Source organism: Phaenicophaeus curvirostris, chromosome 5, assembly GCF_032191515.1.
Source record: "Phaenicophaeus curvirostris isolate KB17595 chromosome 5, BPBGC_Pcur_1.0, whole genome shotgun sequence".
Taxonomy (NCBI): Eukaryota; Metazoa; Chordata; class Aves; order Cuculiformes; family Cuculidae; genus Phaenicophaeus; species Phaenicophaeus curvirostris.
In genome coordinates this window covers 19,983,574-20,005,781 of record NC_091396.1, presented here as the reverse complement: position 1 = coordinate 20,005,781, position 22,208 = coordinate 19,983,574, and the positions used below count along the sequence as shown (strand labels likewise).

General features: G+C 45.5%; 1 protein-coding gene across 2 annotated transcripts in view; it reads left to right on the top strand.

Moving 5' to 3' along the window:
• Nucleotides 1–472: 472 nt before the first annotated feature.
• Nucleotides 473–22,208, top strand: part of CD151 (CD151 molecule (Raph blood group)) — a 236,731-nt gene continuing 214,995 nt past the window's right edge. Inside the window, exons 1-8 of one of the 2 annotated variants that reach the window (XM_069857869.1) lie at nt 473–593; nt 6,088–6,191; nt 7,327–7,518; nt 12,977–13,051; nt 15,487–15,591; nt 16,463–16,618; nt 18,814–18,900; nt 19,729–21,860. In XM_069857869.1, coding sequence (XP_069713970.1) covers nt 6,108–6,191; nt 7,327–7,518; nt 12,977–13,051; nt 15,487–15,591; nt 16,463–16,618; nt 18,814–18,900; nt 19,729–19,788 — 759 coding nt within the window. In that variant the 5' untranslated portion in view covers nt 473–593; nt 6,088–6,107 and the 3' untranslated portion in view covers nt 19,789–21,860. Of the gene's footprint in view, nt 594–6,087; nt 6,192–7,326; nt 7,519–12,976; nt 13,052–15,486; nt 15,592–16,462; nt 16,689–18,813; nt 18,901–19,728; nt 21,861–22,208 lie in introns of those variants that run through there. The other variant, XM_069857870.1, reaches the window with a different exon arrangement.

The following is a 22,208-nucleotide window of genomic DNA, read 5'->3' as shown; positions in this document are numbered from 1 at the left end:
CACAAGGCGTAGTGCTTACAGGCTCTCATCCTGCTGGGTGACTTCAACCACCCTTACATTTGCTGGAAAAGTAGCATGGCAAACCAGGAGGCTCCTGGAGTTCATTGAGGATAACTTCTTAAGCCAGGTAATAGACAGCCCTACCAGAGGGGATGCAATATTGAGCCTGTTGGTCACTTTTAATCACATTTACTGATAACAGTAAATCACATTTACTGTTGGTAAATGATGATGTCAAGATTGGAGGCAGCCTGGACTGCAGGGATCACACATTGGTAGAGTTCACAGTCCTGAGGGACATGGGTCAGGTGAAGAGTCAAGTCAGGACATACTTACCAGGACATAAGTTGTATTGTGAAATATGTGCTCTCTATTGAAAGGAGGATTTGGTGGCAAAGTTTATTATCAATTATTGATTCTCAGAATAATCTTTTGACATAGTTCATGATTCTTGGCATCTCTTCCTTTTCAGCTTTCTGCTTTCCTGCATCCAGCAGAGGACCAGAGCCAGCAGGAAGAGAAGAGGTGGAACAAAGCAATTCAAGAGAACTGAACATTTGCACTGGTGCTGTGAGCTGCTTTGGTGGTGAAAGGTCAGTGTAAAGACCCATGTTGGCTCTCAGTTTGAGGTGGATAATGGCACTCCGTAGGTGTGTAGATCAGAGCTTTGCAGTTACTCTTCTGGGAGGACTTTACTTTGTCTGTTTTCTAGGCTGTGTGAGATGTGCTGGCAAGTTGATAAGCAGCTGGGGGCCTTTTCTGAGGATGTTCAGTGCGGTAGGTAAAGTGGCAGTGGTAATATTCTCATCTTACAGAGATTGAACTTTGAGAAGTCACGCTTTCAAAGGCTGGAGTTCAGCCTTGCTGGAGAAGATCTTCAGTCAGTTTGCTGAAGGTAATAGGTTGTTGGCCCACACTTGACGTTGAAAATACCTGGAGGGAGGATATCTGCTTTGTTTGCTAAAAGCTGCCTCAGGGCCAGGGTTATATGGCCCAACTTAGATAGAGTCCAGTGTAGCTGAACTCTACTCCAGGCCAGTAGCAAGCTCGCTGGGTGCATGAGGTGTCTGTATTGGCAGGGACTTGCAGCACTTTGGGAGCTGTGCTTTCGTAATAGCTTAGGTGCAGTGAGACTTCCTGCAGCAAGTCTTTCTTGTGTGTGTTGGCAAAGATGTTATAAGTTATCTAACTTCTGGCATACAAGTTATCTATGAAATAGACGTCACTGATGCGTTGGATACCAATCTTCTTGCTATCATTCAAAAATCAATGCTTAAAAATAATGATGCTTTTAGTGGCCTGGGAGCCATTTCATTTGCTTTGGCATTGTTTCTTCCTCATCCATCAGATGCTGCTTTAGGGCAGGTTGTACAGAAAAAGCCTGCAGGCCTGGCTTTCTTTGCTGTTTAATTAAGTGCTGTAACTGTGCAAGTTGAGGCAAACGTACTAAGCAATGTCTGTGATGACTAAATGAATGTCTAGCCAGCAGGTGTGTGTGTGTGTGTGCATACTACGTGCTTTCTGAGCTGGGGTGTGTGTTCATGCCTGTATGTGCTGTTGGGCCTGCAAATAAAATTATAGTGGTCTGATGTGGGATAACCAGAGCAAGTCCTGTCATTGAGACTTTTTGATGGCTCAACACGACAAAACAGCTCTTTGCACAGTGCTTGTGTTACAGGTACTCGGCACCCAGAACTGGAGCCAGACTGTTCAACTTCTGGTGTATTTCTGTGGTCTGTTTTGTCCTAAGGGTTCAGTCTTAGTCGGATGAGAGCCCAAGAAAATCAGGCCACAGAATGGTTTTACTTCTGAAGTGAGCCCTGCATTGCTTGACAGTCGTGCATGGCCTGTTCTTACTCAGCTGGGAAGTTGTGGCTTGCAGTCAGACAAGGTGGGATGAGCTCATTCTCTTCTTATTTATTTCTTTTTTTTTTCTCTGAGATGTTTGTATAGGTGGATCATCCTTTCCTCCTTGCTCTTCATTTAGATGCTTCACTATTACTTCATTCCCTTGTGCCTCATTGTTAGCATCTCACAGACTTCGATGTATTTGAGCCAGCATGCCTTGTAAATGGTTGCCAAAATTGCTTTACCAGACAATTTTCTCATTTATGGATGAGAGGATGGATTTTACTGACTTCAAAAGAGGTAGTTCCAGTTTACTGTCCAAAGTAGCCTCTACTGGCAAAAGCACTTTTGAGACAGTGAAACTGTGTCACTGTGGGGCTTTTAACAGTACACCAGTCACCTGGGGCCTGTCATGCCTCACAGCTGGCACTCCTCTGTCAGCAGGGTTCTCAGTGCAGATCCTTACAACATCGCTGGGTTTAGAGAAAGATGAGGGTCCTGCACTGAGGAGGAAGAACAGAGCAAGGGACAGACTAAGGGACTTGCCAAGGGCCATTTAGGAAGTTTGCGCCAGAGTGGAGGACTGTTAAAGCTGTTCAACTCCCAGGTTCTTGAATTAACTTTATGACTTACCCTCAGTGCAGGTTGTGTCACACTGAGTTTATCCTTGTTTTTACTTCCCATCTTTATGTGTTTTGTATTAGTTGGAACGTTATTTCTCCTTGTCACTTACATTGCAAGTTGTGTAGATATAATAAGAACCTGTTGTTGATTTCTGGTGAATTACCTAAAAATACATGTCTTCATTCATAGCACTAAACTTTATGGCCTGTATTCCATCATTGCTTGTTTAAATTTAACTTGCTGGGGAAGCTACTGTCTATTGAACTGGACCAAGTGAACTTCATTGTGGAAGTGATTTTGGTCTTTTAAGCACTTTTCCAGTTAGCAAAGTGTCTCCTGTTATGAAGCTGATGTCTAATTAGTATGTTTTTATGCATTTGTAAATATACTCCTGTGGCATAGTTTGCTATATTCTGCCCACCGGAGAGCTTGTTTGTAATTAGTGATGTGATGCAGATTAGACCCTTGCCTCTGTGTTTTAAAATAGAATGTAACTGTGCCTGTTAATTAATGTTTCTTCATTTTGCCTGGTTTCAAAAGTGATTCCTGTCACTTCTCAGAGTCTTTTAAAGAGACTGAAGCCAAGAGACCCTAGTCACTGCTTTGGCACAGATCAAGACCTCTGTGCTTTTTGGGAGCAGGAGGCAGGTTGTGGCTTGCCTGTCCACTGCCTAGGCTCTTTGGGAAAGGCATTTCACTGGTACCTTTGTGCTTGCTTGCTTTCCCTGAAGGCCTATAGCTCCCTGTAGCCCGACTCTGATTTTACAGGTGATGGGAGGCAGCAGGCGGCCCTGTGTGAGGCAAGGAGCACAAAAACAGGACTTCCTAAAAAAGAATTTAGAGAGAGCTGCCTTTCCCTGAATAGCTCGCTGGGTGAGTCATTAAGTGTGCAGAGGCAGCCAGTGCCATCAGCCTTGCTTCTGGCTAGGAAGGATAGATCAAACAGGAGACAGCCCTGACTGCTCTCTGATTCATGGCCTGTGTGAATCACCCAGCTTTATAAACCTGCAGCTGTTCCCTGCCAGCTTTCTGGAAGCAGAGAGATCTTCTCCTTCCAGTGGCCAAGCCAAGCTTGCCTGAACAGCCTGTACACAGCACTCAGTGTAGCAGAACCAGCAGACCTGGGAATTTCAGGCTGTCATCTGAGGGCAAGTACAGTTTCAGCTGTGTGTCTGTCCAGTCCTCACCCAGAACAAAATGCAGCTCAGTCTGGGATTTATAAGCTCTCAGGTTAGAAGGAAGGACAAGGTAGCATACCTTGCTAGGGCACAGCAGTTGCTGTGAAACATGTAAATGCCTTTAGTGGCAATTTTTTGCAGGGGACATACTCTGAAGGGAAGGGGAATGGTTCCTGAAATCCTCTGGAGCAAGAGGTAAACTGGGCCAAGAAGCCATTCTGTTGTTATTGACCCCTGGCTATCGGTGGTATGAAGCATGGTCGGTCTCAGTAAATGTGTGGTGCATTTTCCTCTGCCTGTGGCCTTGATGTTAGCAGCGGTGGGCAAAAAGCCAAGCACAGCCCTTAGAGTCTGTTACTGGAGGGCATTTCTCAGGTCTGGGCTGAGGTACTTGTTTTGGGTTGTGTGAATCACCTGTGACTGTGGGAGCCAGACTTACTGCTGCTGTTCCTGTTCTGTGGCTAAATGAAGTGTCTGGGAGCTGTAAATATGTCATCTTCCATGAATATTGCATTCATAGAGCGTCTTCTCAGAACTGAGAATTTACAAATCTGTTTGGTTCATAGGGTGCCAACAGCATCCGTTTGTCCCCACTGCCCAGGGCTGTTTTGTGCTGCAGCACAGTAATTAACCTGAGCATTACTGAAGGTTCTGATTTTTTCTGAAGATAAGATACCTCCGAAGAGTTATTCTGCTTGATATATGCCACCATCTCAGAGCTGCTCCCTTTGCCAGTGAAACACCTTTCTGCTGCCAGCTGTTGCTGCCATGTGTTATTCTAGAGAAAAACATTTTCTTGTGAAATGGTGGCAGTGCACAGGCTTTAGTTGGACCGCTGACATGTTCTCACCTTTGCCTTCCCTGTTAATTTCAGTGATTGCAGGATGGGCATCTGCTGTTCCCAGCCTTGGTTCATCTGGGTCAAAATGCAGATGTTAAGAATGTCACAGCAAAGATAATACTGATTAACTGACCCAGCCTGATAGCCACTTGATGTGCAGCCTTGCTGAGTGCACCCGTCGCTCACTTTCTTTACTGTCAGGTGTTTTGCCAAGATAGATGAGTGTCTGCACTGCATGACTGGTTGCAGCTGCAGTAGATCCTCAGGGGAAGTTTTGTAATCTAAGTGAGTGTGAACTCCATGCTTCTGGAAAAGAGAAGAGACTGCTTCCCTGCCTGCTTCCAGGGAAATTGCTGATATAGGAAAGCATTTTGCTCTGATATTGGTGCATGCTGTTTGCGTCATTCCCCACTGCTGGTAGAGGAGGGAAAGGATGACATTTTAATTGAATGCAGGAGAGGTGCTGTGGATTTGGTTGCATGTGTGCAAGCTGCCTCACACAGGTGATGCTCAGAGTGATGCTCTAGGCAGTGCCTTTGTCCTGTCTGCCTGGTCAGGCAGTGGTGGGAATACTTTTTTTTTGTGAGGTTCAGACCTTCTGGCATCAACAGGAGGCAGTGAAGTGGGATGGAGCTGTGCTTGATGCACACCTACTGCTGAGAAATCTGTTGAAGAGCGTAGAGGATCTGTAGCACTGCACTGGGACTGACCCACAATGAACTCCCATTCATTACGTATCTGCAGTGGTGTTTTATGCTGTTGGATCGTCTGAAGCCAATGGGATATGTTTCTTGCCCCCAGTAGCTGGGACAGCAGCTCTAGGAGACAACTGGCCAGTGAGAAGGGCCATGAGAAAAAAACAGAGTGAAGAAGAGAATTAATTCCCTCAACATATTACTGGGGTTCAGAAGGATAGGGCATTTAAATGGTTAACAAGTACATTTCCAGATACAGTTGTAAAGATTGAAAATACCCCAGATTTAGAGAGGGATCTATTTAAGGCAGTTGTAATTAATGCCAGTGAGGAAAGAATATTGTTTGGAGACAGATTATTCTGCAAATGTCAAAGACAGAGGTTTCTGTCACCATGTTCAAAAGTAGTGGTTGTGGGCCGCAGTCAGGTACTGGGATTTTTCTGGGTAACAGGTCTGGGATTTAATTTATTTCAGTTCATATAGGAAGAAATGATGAGCATGAAGTTGATAGCAGTTCGTGGTTTCAGCTCGGCCAATTATACAATGGTAGGTCTGATCCCTCTGTTGCAAGTATTGATCTAAAGGAAATTGAGTCTCCAGAGGTGACAACAGGATGGAGAGAGAGAAGAAGGATAGGCAGTACAGGAAGGCCACGTGCTGGTGCCATCTGCATCCCTTTCACACTGTGAAAGGTCTCAGGCTGTGTAGGTCACCCAAATGGACACAAGAGCTCTTATCAAGCACTGTGTTCAACACCCCTGAAGTCATTTCAATGGGTTGCTCACTTCAGCAAAAGGTAGGAAGTGTGAGTTCTAGTAGGAGGAGAGTAGTAATGCTGGCCTTTGGGAGGAGGGGTGTGATGACTGACTGACTCAAGTATTTCTGATTTTTTTTCTTTCAGGAACTTGCTGAGCCAGAAAGATGCGTGAGTATACCGAAAAGAAGGAAACATGTGGGACCATCTGTCTCAAGTACTTGCTCTTCATCTTCAACTTTTTTTTCTGGGTAAGAAGCTTCAGAAACATTGAGATAGTACTGCAGTTTTGGTGTTGGGGGTGCAGAAATCTTGGGCTTGATGAGGTCTTTGGCAAAAAGCACTGACATCAGTAGGGGACAGATTTCATCCTATTTGGTTAAATCTCATCCCTTGGGCTTGTCTGCCCAGGCTGCAGAAGTTACAGTTTGACACTGTAGTCTCTGGCTGTTTCTAGGTGATGTTACTAAGTACAGGAAAAAACAGGGAGCCTGAAAACATGCTGTGTCTCTGCTTTGTTTTTTCACCTGGCTTGCTTTTTTGGGGAGCCTCCACTGTCCTGCATTCCTCCTTTCAAAATGGCAGAAGGAGGCCTGGCAGTGGAGTGAGACAGCTAGAGCAAGGATAACAAACACCTTCTTGCATCTGGGTCCACAGTAGAGCCTCTTAGAGTTGTGCTTTCCATCACAAAGCTAGTGATGCTAAAGGACTGGTTTTTTTCATTTGCTGCCTAGGACAGAGCATTGGAGTGTCCAGGTCAAACCTTTAAGGAAAGTTCTGTCTGAGATTACTAGGATCGGCACAAAATGCTCCAGAAACACAACGCCTACAAAGATGGAATGGACTCCTAGGAGTTTGGCTTCTCCATGTTTCTTTGCTGCAAGGGCAAGAATTTAACCAGCCAGGCTTTTTGGCTCCTTGTCTGCTTTATCCTTAGATGTATTATCTAGGAAGGAGATACTGGGCATGGCGATCATTTATTGGGAGTATTGCTTCCTGACAAGCAGTAGAAAGGTGCTGTTTTCTTCTTCCCCTCTACTGCTACATAGATTTGATATGTAATTGTATTTGCCCAAGTTATGGTGTGGCTACGTTTGGGAGAGCTCTGGTTCAAGTATGAAATGCTGTGCACAGGTAGATGCTCCAGATAGCTTGCATCTCCCTGCCTGGAGTGCAAAATTGGGCGCCTTGAACCTACCCCCTCCCATTGCACTGGGGCCTGCTCCTGGTCCCAGTGAGACCTCTGGGAGGCCTTCCTTTATTAGGTCATCTTTGGCTCAGCTAATGGAGCTGAGGTATGCCTGGTACACCAGTCTCGCTGCTCCAGGAAGAGAGGAAGTTCACACATCAGATACCTTTCATTTGCTTGTTTCTTTCTCTACCCAGCTGGCTGGCGGGGCCGTGATGGCAGTAGGCATCTGGACCCTAGCTGAGAAGAGTGACTACATCAGCCTGCTCTCTTCCAGCACATATTCAGCAACTGCTTATATTCTGGTGGTGGCTGGAGTTGTTGTCATGGTGACTGGCATCCTTGGTTGCTGTGCTACATTCAAAGAGCGTCGGAATTTGCTAAGAGTGGTAAGTTTTGCTTGGTTCTTTTGTTCGAGGGAAGATTTACCCTGTTTTATCTTGAATCATACTGGGAGGAAGTGAAGCATCGTGGCCGTGCTCTGCACCAACATTATTTATTTGTCCTAGAGCAAATACCACTAAGGCCTCCATCTCCTGAGAGCAGTGCTGTCCTTGTCCTAGGGGACAGGTTTTACTGCAGAGCATTTCCTTTCATCCACTCAAAGAATGTGCTTACCACTGCATGTTTCGAAAGTGCAAAGTATAGTCGTAATACCTATACTTCGTTTAAGAACATCTATCTGAAACTATTCAAAATAAAATCTTGTGGCTTTTAACTCTTCCTTCTTCCCTGCCCATGCCGTATTCCCTTTTGGAATATAGGAAGGGAAGAGAGAGGAAGATTAAAGAAACATGGCTTTTAATGATATAGGTCCAAGACAAATAGACATGCTTTTTTTACTTGGTTATCAAAAATGAAAACATTTCCAATTGATGTTTGCTTTAGGTGCAAAAAAAATAAATTTTAGTTTTGCTTCCACAAAAATGCCACGCTCTTTCTGCTGCTTTTTACTCCTTTCATAGAATCATAGAAGTTGGAGAGGACTTTTGAGATCATCAAGTCCAACTGTACCTGTCCACTACTAAATCATATCCCTAAGCACTTCATCTACTCATCTTTTAAATACCTCCAGGGATGGTGACTCATCCACCTCGCTGGGCAGCCTCTGCCAGTGCCCAACAACAGTTTTGGTGAAGTTTTTCCTAATGCCCAATCTGGACCTCCCCTAGTGCAACTTGAGGCCATTCCCTCTCATCCTATTACCTGTCACTTGGGAGAAGAGACCAACAACCACACTGACTCCACAACTTCCTTTCGGGTAGTTGTAGACAAAGTCTCCCCTCAGCTTCCATTTCTCTAGGCTAAACAACCCCAGTTCCCTCAGCCATTCCTCGTAAGACTTGTTCTCCAGCCCCTTCACCAGCTTCATTGCCGTTCTCTGGACACACTCCAGGACCTCAACGTCTTTATTGTAGTGAGGGGCCCAAAACTGAACACAGTATTCGAGGTGTGGCCTCACTAATGCTGTGTACAGAGGCAGAATCACTTCCCTGGACCTGCTGGTCACACTGTTTCTGATACAAGCCAAGATGCCATTGGCCTTTTTGGCCACCTGGGCCACTGCTGGCTCATGTTCAGTCGGCTGTCGACCAACACCCCCAGGTCCTTATCTGCCAGGCATCTTTCCACTCTTCCCCAAGCTTTTAGCACTGCAAGGGGTTGTTGTGTTCCAAGTGAAGGACTCTGCACTTGGCCTTGTTAAACCTCATCCCACTGGTCTCTGCCCGTTGATCCAGCATGTTCAGATCCCTTTGCAGAGCCTTGTGTTACTTCTGAGCTCCCTGCTCACCAACCTACACTGAAGTTTTTGATAAGCCTTAAGGTTTCTGTTCCACTTCTTTCCTCTGAAATCTTATGCTCAGTCTGGAGTGTATCGGCAATCCCTTTCAGTATCTGGGCTACAGTGGTGTGTCTGGTGACTGAAATAATCAGCAGCTCTTTGCTTTCACAGTTACAGAAACAGATACTTCAACAACTCTTCACCAGCTCCTTCCTTTGCCAGTCCTCATTCACCTGTCCAATTTCACCTCTTTCATTTGGATGGAGGAGCAGAAATTGGAGTCAGGAGGAAGCCTGATGCTTGTACCACGTCTTTGAAGACTAGCAGTCCCTGGGAGAGGCAGAGTAGGGCCAGGAAGGGAGAATAAAACACAGAGGTGGATGTGCTGTGTGCATTACTGGTGCTTGTTCATTAGGGTTCTGGTCTGTAGCAGTCCATTTTGGCCTTGCTTCACTTACTTTCCATGCCAAAGAGATCTCCCTTGTCATTTTGCGTCCGTCAGAAGCTGCAGATAAAAATCTGGTGGGGTTTTCTATGTTGTTCTGCCACAGAAAACTAATAATTGTCTCTTGGGAACAAAAAGTCACTCTGTATCCTTACACCGCATGTCCTTTTGAGTGGCTGATCACGACAGGCCTATTGTCTTTTCTTACTTGTGTTCTGCTTTGGTTGCTGGTGAGTAATCTGCACAAGAGACAGGGCTGTGCTTGCCAGGGCTGGGTGAGCCTGGCTGGGCACCTTTGCCAGCTCTGAGCTCAGACAGTAATCATGACAACTTCACAGTCAGTGCCCAGGGGTCTGTGCCAGCCCGTCCCAATTTCTCTCTGTACCAGAGGCCCACATAAATATGGGAGAGATCATTGTAACCAGCACTCTGCTCTCCTCAGTGCCTTCTTGGTGCTTTTAAAAATCAGTTATTGACAGTTTTGAGGGCTGTGTCTAAAATGCCTATCTGGTTTTTAGTTTGTTTTTCTGCTGAAGGCTTAGGAAGCTGGTTTTTTTATCTGTCTTTCTACCTGTGTACAAGTTTTATGGGCCCACTTCAAGGCTTTTCATAGTACTTCACTGCTGTGCTACTTTTTTTTTTGTGTGTGTGTCATTGCTTATTTGCCTTCCTTGTGTCCCACCTTAGCCAACTGATGTGCTGAGACTCGGGCAACACATACAGTTTCTCTGGCCCTGTGATCAGACATGGCAGTGGACCTGCAGTCTGGCTGGCTGTGATGCTGCACTCCAGCTCTTTACAAGAGCACAGACCACTACTGTATTATACTTCAGTTGAGACACGCTTTCATACACAAAAGGATGGAAGCAGGAGTCTCAGAAAAGGACCCATCAAATAGAAGACTTTGCACATAAAGAAAGGAGGTGGCTTTCTTCAGGCTTGGTCCTTCACACTGCCACTTCTAGTTAGCTGACTTGGATAGGGAGAAGGGAAAATGTTGGTTATGATTTCTGTACCTGCTACGTTTCAGCCTGTAGCCCTCCCACTGAAGTGAGATTGTAGATAGCGAAGTACAGTTACCGTATGTCTCCTCTTCACATAGAGGAATGATCTCTCCAGAGAGCAATTTGGATTGTAGATGAATTGGGCCATTCTTCGGGTTATTCAGAGGAAAAACACAAAAGCTTGGCACTTCACTCAAGCACTTGAAGCTGGATGGAAGAAGTCTGAATCCTGTAGATCTGGAGGAGGCAGCAGACAGCCCCGACTCTGGCTTGAAGCCAAAATAGGAGTGAATTTTGCCCAGAGCCCACCCAAGTTCCAGGCATGTGTCTGCTTCAGGGCTTTGGGTGATATCACATTTCTGACTTGTTCCTCATCCTCTTGAGAAGCAAGTAGGGCATGTCCCCACAGCTCCACAGTGTAGCTGTCCTACTCCTCCCAGAGCAGACCTGTGTGAGAAAACTCTGCAATTCCTCATGAAGAGGATGGAGAGAAGCCCGTGTTCTGTATTTGTTCATAGTGAAAGCTGCTGCTCCCTTATTTCAGCATGAAGTGGAAGTGGCTCTGAGGGAACAGTGAGACTGACATAGGGGTAGTGATGCAATGTATCAGCAGAGACAGGTTGGATGCATGGATGGCAGATGCACTAATCTTCCTTACAAGGTTTCACAAGGGCCTTGTGACTCAAATTTTTTAAGGCCTGCTGGATATGTTTTTTTCTATCCACTGTCAGCCGACACAATGAGACGATCTGTGGTGACACACCTCAGCTCTACCTGAATGCCTCTGCCATGATGACATAAAGGAAAAAAATAAAATGAAAGAAACTTCCCAGTTCATTGGTGGTTCTCAGCATCCTGCTACCCTCCCACTTCCTCCTTGGCAGAGAGCTGATGTCAGGGCAGTTAGGGCATAACTAGGTCCCAACAAAAGAACGGCAGCCTTTGTGTCAAGGCGTACCAATTCTTTCTTGCCCCCTTTCAACCTCCTGTGAGTGCTGGGACCAGCCTTTAGCCATCCCACACTCTGCTGGGTGACTCATTCCCCTGGTATGAATAGGTACCTTGTACAGGCGTCTGCAGAGACAGTCGGTGTTCTGCCGCCGGGGGAGAGTGTGGGGCTGGGGAGTGAAAGCCCGAGATTGTGTGCTCAGATTAAAGCCCAGTCTGCAGATAAAACCCAGCTGTCCATCCTTCGCAGCTGCTGAATCTCAACAGGGGTGAAAGTGAAAGCTCGAGTGTTTGTGTCTTGTTGTTTTACTCATGCAAAGGGGCTTAGAAGTACCTAGTGAGGTATGGTGCACATTGGGAGAGTATCCCTCATGCAACAGAAAGCATCTGTACTGTGTAGGTCAGCTTGCTGTGTCCAGTTAATTGCTGTCCTTTTTTGGTGCCACCGAGAGATGATTTGATGTCCAATTACATTTGTAGAGAGCAGTTTGCTTCATCCCTTGGGACCAGCAGTATCTTAAGGTCATGGGTAAAATAGAAAATGGGAGGCCAGCTCTTACAGCGACTTTGCATGAGGCTGTTGTTATGGCTGGAACTGGTATCTCTTCAGCTTTATTTACAGCAAGATGAATTTCGTAGCGGTTATAGAACAGCCTGGAATTGTAAAGAGACTGTTTGCTGCTGACCAGGAGCAAAGCAGGGGCTGTGTGTTAGGACGAGGGTTCTCCCTGAAAAGGTCTCTTTGACCCTATGGAGGAAGTGGCCACATCAACCCCTGTCTTCAGGCCTGCCCAGTCCTTTTAATCTATTATACATATTACTCCTCATAGTCTTGTCTTCCTTTCCTGTTTGTGTGTATGAATGGTGCTCTCCAGGAGTTTTCTGTACTCTCCATTTGATTCCCCTTGTGGTAGGCAGGGCACATCCTTTCCATTTCACTGGCATTAAGCCTTTTTAAGAAATAGTCATGTTCTCCACTTAGGCTTCTAAGAGCTCTTCTGAGCTGTTCCCTCTATGCTCAGCAGAACATATAGTCAATGTTCTGAGTGTGAATCAGTGCTAGTCCATCTGCTTCAATACTGTCCTCCAGCCTGTGATTGAGCCCCACAGAAGTCACTTGGAACATAAATCTATGGTTTATGCTTATGCTTAGGTGGTCTGCTTTATCCTTAGTGAAATGGGCCCTTTGTTGCTTTGTTGAATCAGCACTGTAACATGCATTACTGGTTAGTAAGTTGGTGAAATGCCCTGAACGATATCAAAACAAGCAAAAGTTTTGTATTTTTTTTCCGTATTGATGTCAGAACCAGATGTTTTCTGTGATATTGAGCATAGTCATCAGGTTATGCAGCAATCACTTTCTTTTGTCCAGTGATCTTATCTCAGTTGCCTGCACTTTTCCATTCTCTACATCACTCTGGCTGTGTGAGTTACATTCACACTTGCTGCCGCTTGTCTTCAGTTATCCTGTGGTTTGGAATTTTCTTAACCTATGAGATTGTTCCTTTCCTACCCTATTGAGGTCTTAATCCCAGTCCCTGCCTTTGAATGCTCCTGCAAAAAGCATCAGTGAAGACAGTAATGCATTTTACAAGCTAATGAAAAGCTGGCTCCCAGCATCTCCTTATATTCAGTTCTAATGTCCTGCTATTCCCATTATTTTACAGTACTTCATATTGTTGCTGTGCATCTTTCTCCTGGAGATCATTGCTGGAATCCTCGCCTATGTCTACTACCAGCAGGTGAGTGGGCATTAGTCCTTAGAGACTCAAACCTAGGAGAGAAAAATGGGTTATCATCCCATTTCTCCAGCCAGAATTGGCCTTGGAGATTTGGGACTTAGGGTGTGGTTGTAGTTCAACTTTCTTCACTCCTTTCGCCATAAAGAAGACCTTGGATTACTATTCTTGACATGGTGGTGATTACTCTGGAGAGGCTACTCAGCCTTGCTACTCAGCTCCTTCTTGCAGTTCACCTTTGTGCACTGTTTTTCGGCAGAGCCCTGTTGAAGACCATTTTTGAGGCTTTGTAAATCTAGGAACTCTCCTAATTCCCTTCAAGGCATAGTGCAAGCAACTGAAATCACATTAGTCCAATTTAGTGTGTTCAGGACATCAGAAGAGCTCCTGCTGCATCCAGCAAGCTAGTTGCCATACTTTTGAACTGACAGAGATTAATATATGGTTCAGTTGAGAGGTCCTTTCAGGTCAAGAAATTTTTCAGAGCTTTAGTTAAGCAGCTGAGCTGAGGTACTGGAGAGGCACAGGCTCCCAACAGCTGCAGTACTAGCTTGGCACTTTTTGCAATTGCAGAGAGCAGAGGCTTAAGTCATCATTTTGATTTCAAAGGGAGTGTAGCCACCAAAGCAAAAGCAGCCTGGGAAGTTGCTGTCATGTCTGGAAATTGATTTGAAACAGCATATTAGGATTGTTATCAAGTGGCTGTCTGAAAAGCAGCTGGACATACCAACTTGTTGGCTTCACTGCCAGGACTCTTGGGCCTTCTGGACTTTGCCTTACTAAGATGGTCACTGACAGTTTGTGAGGAGCCAAAGAACTGTACTGGTTCCTACCAGGAGAGATCAGTTGGCATGAATGTGTGTATTTAACAGGGAAGGATAATCCTGGCAGGCATGGTAAGAAGGCAAGGTTCATCCATCTGTGCAAAGGCACAAGGTTTCTATATAACCGTAGTTGAAGAGGAGGTGATCCTTAGGTTGAATTAAGGGACATCATATTCAGAGCAGTACCCTTGAGTGCTTTAGATCGCTTAAAGGTGTCTCTAATCAATAGTTGCATTTTCCCTTGCCCTCTGGCTGACAAATCCACCTTCTTTCCTGGTTGCAGGCTGCTTGCTCTGTTTGCCACTGTTTTTATTTCAGCCCTTGCTTTGGTGCCTAAGGCTTGCGTGTGTGTCTAAACTGTCCTTTTGTTATCTCTTTCCATGCTGCAGTACTTCCCCGTGAGCCCACAGGTAACTGCTTTTCTCCCAAGTAATAATTCTGCTAATAGGCTCTCCTCTTTCTTTGCTTCTGATGCCTTCCAGCTGCTGAACCTTATCCTTTCTTTTAGTTATGCTATGTCCTTTGCACTTCTGTAGAGCTTCCCACCTAAGGATCTCAGAGCATTTTGCAAATAGTAATGAACGAAGCCTCTTACTATCTCTGTGAGGTATGTGTCCCCAGGTTCAAAAAAAGTGTTTCAAAGAGCGAATAAACTGCAGATTGTATTTCACACAGTTCAGCATAACCGGATGCTTGACGTCTTATATACTACTTAATGGGTAGAATGAAAGATGTATACAGAGGCTACACACCTGTTTTAATTCCTTGGCCCCATCTAAATGCACATGGATGATGTTTGTTGGCATAGGAAACTTAGGGTTTTATAGGTGTTGGACTAAAGCAGTGTTGCTGTATGAACCAGGATGTCAAGAAAAGGATGAAGCTCTTTGGCACTTTTTGGCTGTCACCTGGATAGGTGAAAAGAATTCTGCTAGATTAAAAGAGCCTCCACAGGAATAAATGTTTGAATTCAGTCACCCAAACATGCCAATGGTTTCTGACAATGCTTTCAGAAATTCTGTGCTTCCAAAATCAGACTTATCTCTCTGTCACTGTTATCAAGAAAGGCCTTGCAGTACTTTTGCAATCACACACTGAATTCCCTGCTATGGCATCATTTTTGGTGATGGTACAAGCGCTCTTCAGACTATGTGGCTTCAGTCCATTGTGCACGGAGCTGTGATTTCTTCCTGCTCCTGGACAGAGTGATTTGGATTTTAGTACTTTGTCACAGGCTTCAGAGGGAGAAGACTGCATTGGTCTCATAGGCACACTCGTATTTAAGCAGGCACAGTTTTGTTTTCTCTTTGATGCCGGCATGTCTTGGCAATCTTACATATTCAAGGTGAAGAACCATATGGCGATGTGTAGCACAGGCTGAAATTTGGTCCTGAAGCATCTTCCAGTTGTTAAAATAGAGGCATGATCTGTAATCAATTGGTAATAAGCCTGTCCAGTAGAACCTAGGAGGGTGATCTTGAAGGAAGCTGTAGCTTCCACTGAGTGCTCTGCTTTTCTCTTGGAGTAGAGTCAGTGAAGTGTATGCAGGCCTCTAAGTTGCTCTGAGGGGTAGGATTGCCTTGTGATTTCATCTCACTTGTCTCTTCCATTCAGCTGAGCATAGAACTGAAGCAAAATTTGAAGAACACCATGACCCGGAAGTACCGGCAGGCAGGAGAAGAGAGTGTAACCAGCGCAGTAGACAAACTGCAGCAGGAGGTGGGTATCTCTAGAGGCAGGGAGAATTAGTACAATTGCAGGCTTAAATTCAAATGCACGAGAGGCATTGTGGGGTCTTGACATCCAACATACAGATGTTTCTCTGTATGTTTAGTGTATCTTCTGCTGCTTCTGATTCAAAAGGAGGTTGGATGGGGTGCAGGGCCTGAGCCATGCAACTGGCAGAATAGCATGGTGTGATCTCTGAATTGCATACCCAGTGACACTGGGGAACAACATCTGAATTGTTCCTAGAGTGCAGTGGAGCTGCTGAGTTACTCTGACAGCTGTTTCCGCCTCCTGCTTCACAGCTTTGGAGAAATTTTTCATTAAACTCCTCCGTACCCTAGAGAGCAAAATACAATGAAAGAAGAGCCTTCCTGCTGCTAATGCTACCTGTGCCTGGCACAGGGGTGATTCAGGTTGGGGCTGCTGCAGGCTTTCCTACAGAAAGGGACCCTTGTGCACACTTTCAAAGCGTGGGGCCTGCTCTACACACACTGCCACAGCAGGTGCTTTTGCAATAGTAACTGATAGTTAAACTTATCCTGTTATCACCATTAACACTCTCCAGTCTGGTGGTTAAAAGCCAAGGCAGCTGCAGGGGTGCTTTGGTTACAGTTCATCCCAGTGATAACCAAAAGTCACAGCTGCTGAAAGATGGATGAAGCTGATAATTAGTGGCCATTTGGGGACTCTTAGCACAGAGGTCAGTAATAATTATAGTAGCCCAAAAGAGAATAGGAAAGCCTGTGTGATAGCTGAAGTCTTTCTGCAAAGGAGGGTGAGGCCCTGGGCTTGGTGTGGGAGGCTGGATGGAGGAGGAGGTTGCAGTGCTTGCAGGCTCAACTTTTGCTCTGTGTGCATACAGTTCAAGTGCTGTGGGAGCAACAACTACACAGACTGGGCTGACAGCCTGTGGATCAGATCTCAGGAGGCCAGTGGACGGAAAGTCCCAGACAGCTGCTGTAAGACGATAACCGACCTGTGTGGCCGAAGAGACCATCCTTCCAACATCTACAAGGAGGTAAAGAGCAAAAGGCCTTCAGAGCCACCTGTCACAAACTATGTAAAGGAGGTAGGCAGGAAGTGAGGGTGTTGGATCGGTGCTGCAAACTGTGGGTAGGCTTCAAAGTCAGTAGGATTCCTTAGAAAGAAAAAATAGTAAATTATATTTGTTGCTACAGGTTATGCTAGTGATAGAGGGAAGTGGGAGAGGTTGTTGGTTCTGGCAGGAGACCTGGATCTGAGCCCTTCATTTGATACAGCTTCCTGTTACTGGTATTACTGTGAGGTGCAAATGGTACTTCTGGTCCTTGACTGAGGTAGTGGGATTTGACCAACAGCACGAAGAAACAATGTCTGGGGAGGAAAGAGGGCCCAGTAGCAGATAAATTAGACTTGTTCCAGTGGGCTGCTGTTTGAGCTGAAAAGAAGGCTGGAGTTGAGATAGAGGGACTTGCCTGTTTTCTAGAAGAAGCAAGTTGAATCCCAGACTAGTTGAGTAAGAAAACAGGTAGCACTCAGATTATGTATTTATCCAGCTTGCATAAGGCTGGTAAAAGTTCTTATATTAATTTTTTGCACCCTCCTGTCCTGGCTTTAACCTGCTCACTGTGAGCTCTCTAGAGGGCATCATAGTCCTTTTTCTCATCAGTGAAACTAACACCTTAGTTGGCTGTACTGAGCCTGCGGAGCATCAACTGGAGCTTTTTACCTTGTTCCTGTTCCCATTACAGTTAAGAAGGGCTGTGGATGAAGAGGTTGCCCTTTCAAAGCAGATATTCTTATCACAGTCTATGCTTTGAGCTGGACTCAGAAGTGAAGTGTGCATCTGCCATTAAGCTAAGCAACTCAAACAGCTAAAAGGAAACCAACCATCTGTCTTTGGGACATAAACAGGGAGTCTCTGATCTGCCAGACTCGCTTGGCTGGGTTTTGCTCTTCTGGAAGAAGGCTTTCCCATAAGGTTTGTGCTTTCCAGGCAAGACCCTGTGCAAGAAGTGCAGAAGAGAGTCCAAGGGCTGATGAAGTGTTTCTGAGAGTGGAAACCTACAACGGTTTGAGGAATAGGGCTGGCAATTCCCATCTTCTCTCTGTGCTGTGTGAAGCTGGAGGTGGCTGCCCAGCTGCATTATTGAAATGCCCCATAGGCAGTTGAATGTATCAGGCTAGCTCTAGAGGGGGAAAAGCTGTAAGGGGGCGTTTGCTGCATATCGTGATACGAGGTCTTATTCAGAGTCAGAAAGCATTTTAGTGGCTTTGGGGAGGAAAAAACCTAGAAAAGGGTCAGATCAGAGAACAGGAGTAACTGCTTCATATCAGGGCAGCTGGGGCTAAAACCTAATGCTGGCATGAGAAAAGTGAGGCCTTTGCCACCCCTCCTTAGAGGGCTGCATGCTTACTTGATCCTTCTGCCTGCATGCACATAAGTGTCTGTTCACTGTAGACTCCTGGGAGAGGAGGGCCCCCTTGGGGCAATGCTGTAGCCTATATGATAAATCTCCCTGATGTTACCATGGAAAACCTGCTTCAACAGATAAAATAGTTTTATTATTTAAAAGGAACTCTTAAAAAAAAAAAAAAAAACCAACAAAAACCCAAACCAAAGCAGAGAATGCTCTTACTGATTTTTTTTTTTTTGCGTTATGACAAAAAAAAAACCCTAGGGCTGAAACAGAGAGGAAAATGTCACATTGCCAGCCAGGAATGCAGTTGCAAGACAGAGGCAAGCAGAACTTGGCTTTCCAGGTCCACACTGAAGCTCAGTGCTGTCATAAATAGCAATGGGAGGAATTTACTTTTAAAGGGCTCCTGTCATCCTAGAGGTCTTGGTATTGGATCCACTCAAGCAACATTTTCTTGGGCTTTTGGTCTGATGGGAATAAACACGCTTCCTGGGCATATGGTAGTGAGGGAACCTTTCTCCACATATCTCAGAGAAAAATGACATAATCCTTCGGTGTGATGTGGCCAGTGCTTCTTCTCTGTTTTTACTGCCCTGAAACAGGCACCTTGGTATGTTCGGTGGTTCCTGAGCCAGTAGTTCTGGAGCAGTACAAAACACGATACAGTTTACACCATCTGTGTAGTTTTTCCAGTGACATCAGGGGAAGATATTGATTTTCATAGCATTGCTTTCAAGGTTTGCAACTGTTGGATTGAAGTGAACAAGAGGTTAAAATGAAGTTGATTTTCCACGTGTCTCCTTTCACCCTACAGAATGGTTGTATCACCAAGCTGGAAAACTTCATTCAAGAGCATCTGAAAATTATCGGGACAGTGGGGATCAGCATTGCTTGTGTGCAGGTAAAAGGGCTGGGTGGGGTTTGGAAGTGCTGGGCAGAAGTCAAAGGAACCTCAGAGCCTGAGAGATGAAACAGTAAATGGGATGTTTTAGGCTCTTCCTTGCCTGTCAAGGAGAGGTTGTCAGGTACTTTGGGGACCTAAGGGTTCACTAGCTCCAAAGTAAAAGCCTCTTCTGCTGGTCTGTAGAATTTCCTTCTGATGAAGGAGCACAGCCAGCTGGGCAAGAGAGAGCATTCTGCTAAAAGGCTGTGGGAAAGGCAGTGCTTACCGTGGCAGGCAGTTTGGCAGCCTGAGAGAGACCTCTTGTGGAAATGTGCTGTGATTGCCTGTGCATCTGAAGGGCCAGCCTGGAGGAGTTTCCTACCCTGGTTATTTAGGATTGTGTTAAATCATCCAGAATTTCTCCCTTGGCTGTGTCATACTGAAGAACAGGACTGTGAGTCTGCAAATTATTTGGGAGAGGGTGATGAATTATTTAGGAGAGGATAGGACTGGATGCCCCCTGCTCCTCTTTTAGAGGGGACAGCATGGGATATTCTTTCTTCCAGATGCAGATCTGTCTGGGAGTTCCTCATCTTTCCCCTTCTTCTGGCAAGTAGCCAAATTGTGCCCCAGAGAAGCTGCTGGTGATTAATTATGAGGATTAGCACAGACTATTTTATTTTCTGCTGCTTATTGCAAGCTGGAGTGTGATATTCCCAGGCAGGAGCGAGTTCTCTCTCCAGTCTGGATCCAGCAAACTAACAGAGTTTGCAAGATGCTGCCTCCACTGCATCCATTCTGATTTTTTTTTTTCTTGCATTTCTCTTTTCTCTTTACACCCTGTAGATCTTTGGCATGATTTTCACCTGCTGCTTGTACAAGAGTTTAAAGCAAGAACCATATTAATAGCTGCGGGAACTCTGTCACTACCCCTCTGCCACTTCCCTTAGTGCCTGCCAACCCAAAGACTCTATCCCACCACCACAGAAGTGTCTGTAACCTGAGGACATGGCTCTGTAATTAAATGCCTCTCAAACCACGCACCGCCTTACCTGCTCCTCTGGGGGAAGTCATCCTTCTTGTTGTGTACAAGGAAGCCAGGAGTTCAGCGGATCCTCTTTGTTGTCAAGAAACAAAAGAGCTGTGGTTCTTCTAGAAGCTTTAGCAAAACAGTCCCTTGATACAACTACAAAGCAAGATTTATCCAGGGCCACTTCTCTTGAGGCTTTTCCTGAGCCAGCCTGAAGGTATCAGAATGCTGTAGAAGAACAATGGTTTGCTCTCTGAGAAGTGGCTCAGCAGCACCAGGTATTGACTGTGAGGACAGATGATGTTTCTGTGTTGAGCTGGAGCCAGAGCTGATTCTCATACATGGAAGATTTCTCTCCCTCCTCACAAGTGTGCACCAATGTTCTAACACAGCTGTTTACTGCCTGAGAGGTTGCCTGCCTGGTGGCGTGGCACAGGAGCTACTCTCTGCTGACTGGGAGCTCAGCTTGGTGCTGTTGAAATCTTGTCGTGACTCTGATGTTGCCAAGATGTGGGTGCCTTAGAATTTCTCAGCAATTCTTCCTCCTCTTCTTTCAAGCTTCCCCCAGCATGGTGACATTAGGAGCCACAAGAGGCCTTTTGCCTCCTAGTGATTCTGGAGCAAAGATGATGGACTACTTTCTATTTCTTTAAGGTCTAATCTGTTTTATTGAATGGCTTCCAGTGTGAGTAGGAGTGCTTTGTTTCCTCATGCTTGCCCCCTGCTGAGGTTTGGTGAAGAACTGGTCTGTGGAGCTGGCATATCCTGTCATCCTTTGGTTCGTTTGGTTAGCAGAAATGCCTTCTCACATCTCTTACATAGATGCCCTTGGCTTGATTTTTCTTATTAAAACCTCCAGGCTTGTCTCCTGGGCAGAAGTGAATATATAAAGACGTTTTATCAGCCTCCAAAGAGCTCATCAGTCAGTTGAGGGTTTTCTGGCTTTAATGAGATCTGGAAGCCCACTTTACTGGTTACTGCCCACAAGGTCAGGATAGTCAGCTTCGACTTGGTAAATTGGTAGTGCTGGGTTAACTGTCTGTTTGCTGCAGAGGAATGGGTTTTAATTAAATATTCTCCCTGCACTGGGATCCTGAATACATACAGGATATATAAACCTCACTGCTGCCATGGACTTAATGCCATTGTGATGCCAACAGTGTCTCAGTCTGAGTTCATAGGATCTTGTGTGCCTCATCTTGCTCTCACCTTCCTGGTATGCCTGTTGCACCCATGAAGCAGAAAGGGCTGTGGGGTTTTGATGTTTCTAAACAGTGAGGACAAGCCCTTATATAAACTAACAAGTCTCTTCCCTTTGGCTTTTTAGTGGTGCTGGCTGGCCCCTGTCCCTTGCCAGCAGTTAGCACGAGCAAAATCACCCACACCCCTAAAGGATCTGGCAGCACTGTGGGGTCTTAGTTCTTGGGGCAGAAATCTTGGACTGGCACTGAAGGGTGACAAGTTAAAATTCAAATCAAGTCAATCTGAAACCCCCATCAGCATCAGTGCATTTAATCCTTAACTAATGCAGAAAGAGAAATGAAGTAACTGGGTTGTATCCTTGGTTCCGTGACAGTAGGAAAGAGGGGAAAGAAGTCTAAAGTATTGCGTAACGATCTAAAGGAGACATCTCTGAATTATTTCTTGTTTTGTAATCAAGGTCCTGACAAGTATTGACTACTAACTAAGAGGAAAATATTGAGCACATTGCTTGAAGCAATATTTCTAATTTCTAAAGCATATCTTCATAGCCGCCTTTACCCATTCCCTTTAAACATATTGTACAGGGTTGGGAGAGGCCAGGAAGAATGATATGTGAACAGTAAGTTGGCTTGTGTTCGTTGAGCTGTTTTATACTTTTTGTCTGTGTAATAGTATTCATTGCTTTTTTTTTTTTAACCCAGTTTAAGTTGCTGGCCAATAGAAAAATAAAGCTTAAGATTCTGTACTTCGTCCGTGTAGCAAAATTGAAGGGGTACAGTTAGCTGGCTGGGTTATATGGATTCCTTGCATCCTGCTACTGAGGAGCCAGTTCCTCAAGAAGAAGCTGGTTTGAGAGACCAGGCTGAGAACAATCCACTCCGTGTCTCTGATCTTGCCAGCCTGGTGCTGGAGACTGCAGACTGCTCCTCCGTGTGGCACCCTGAGGGCTGGAGTTGCAGAACCTCAAGGTACCAGCTACTTCGTGTCAGCTGTGGTGGGTGTGTGGAGGTGTGTGCACCCGGCACTGCTCCAGAGTCTATGGTGCATTCGGCTGCACTCGCTCGGATGCTTAGTGATATCTCTTAGCATTGTC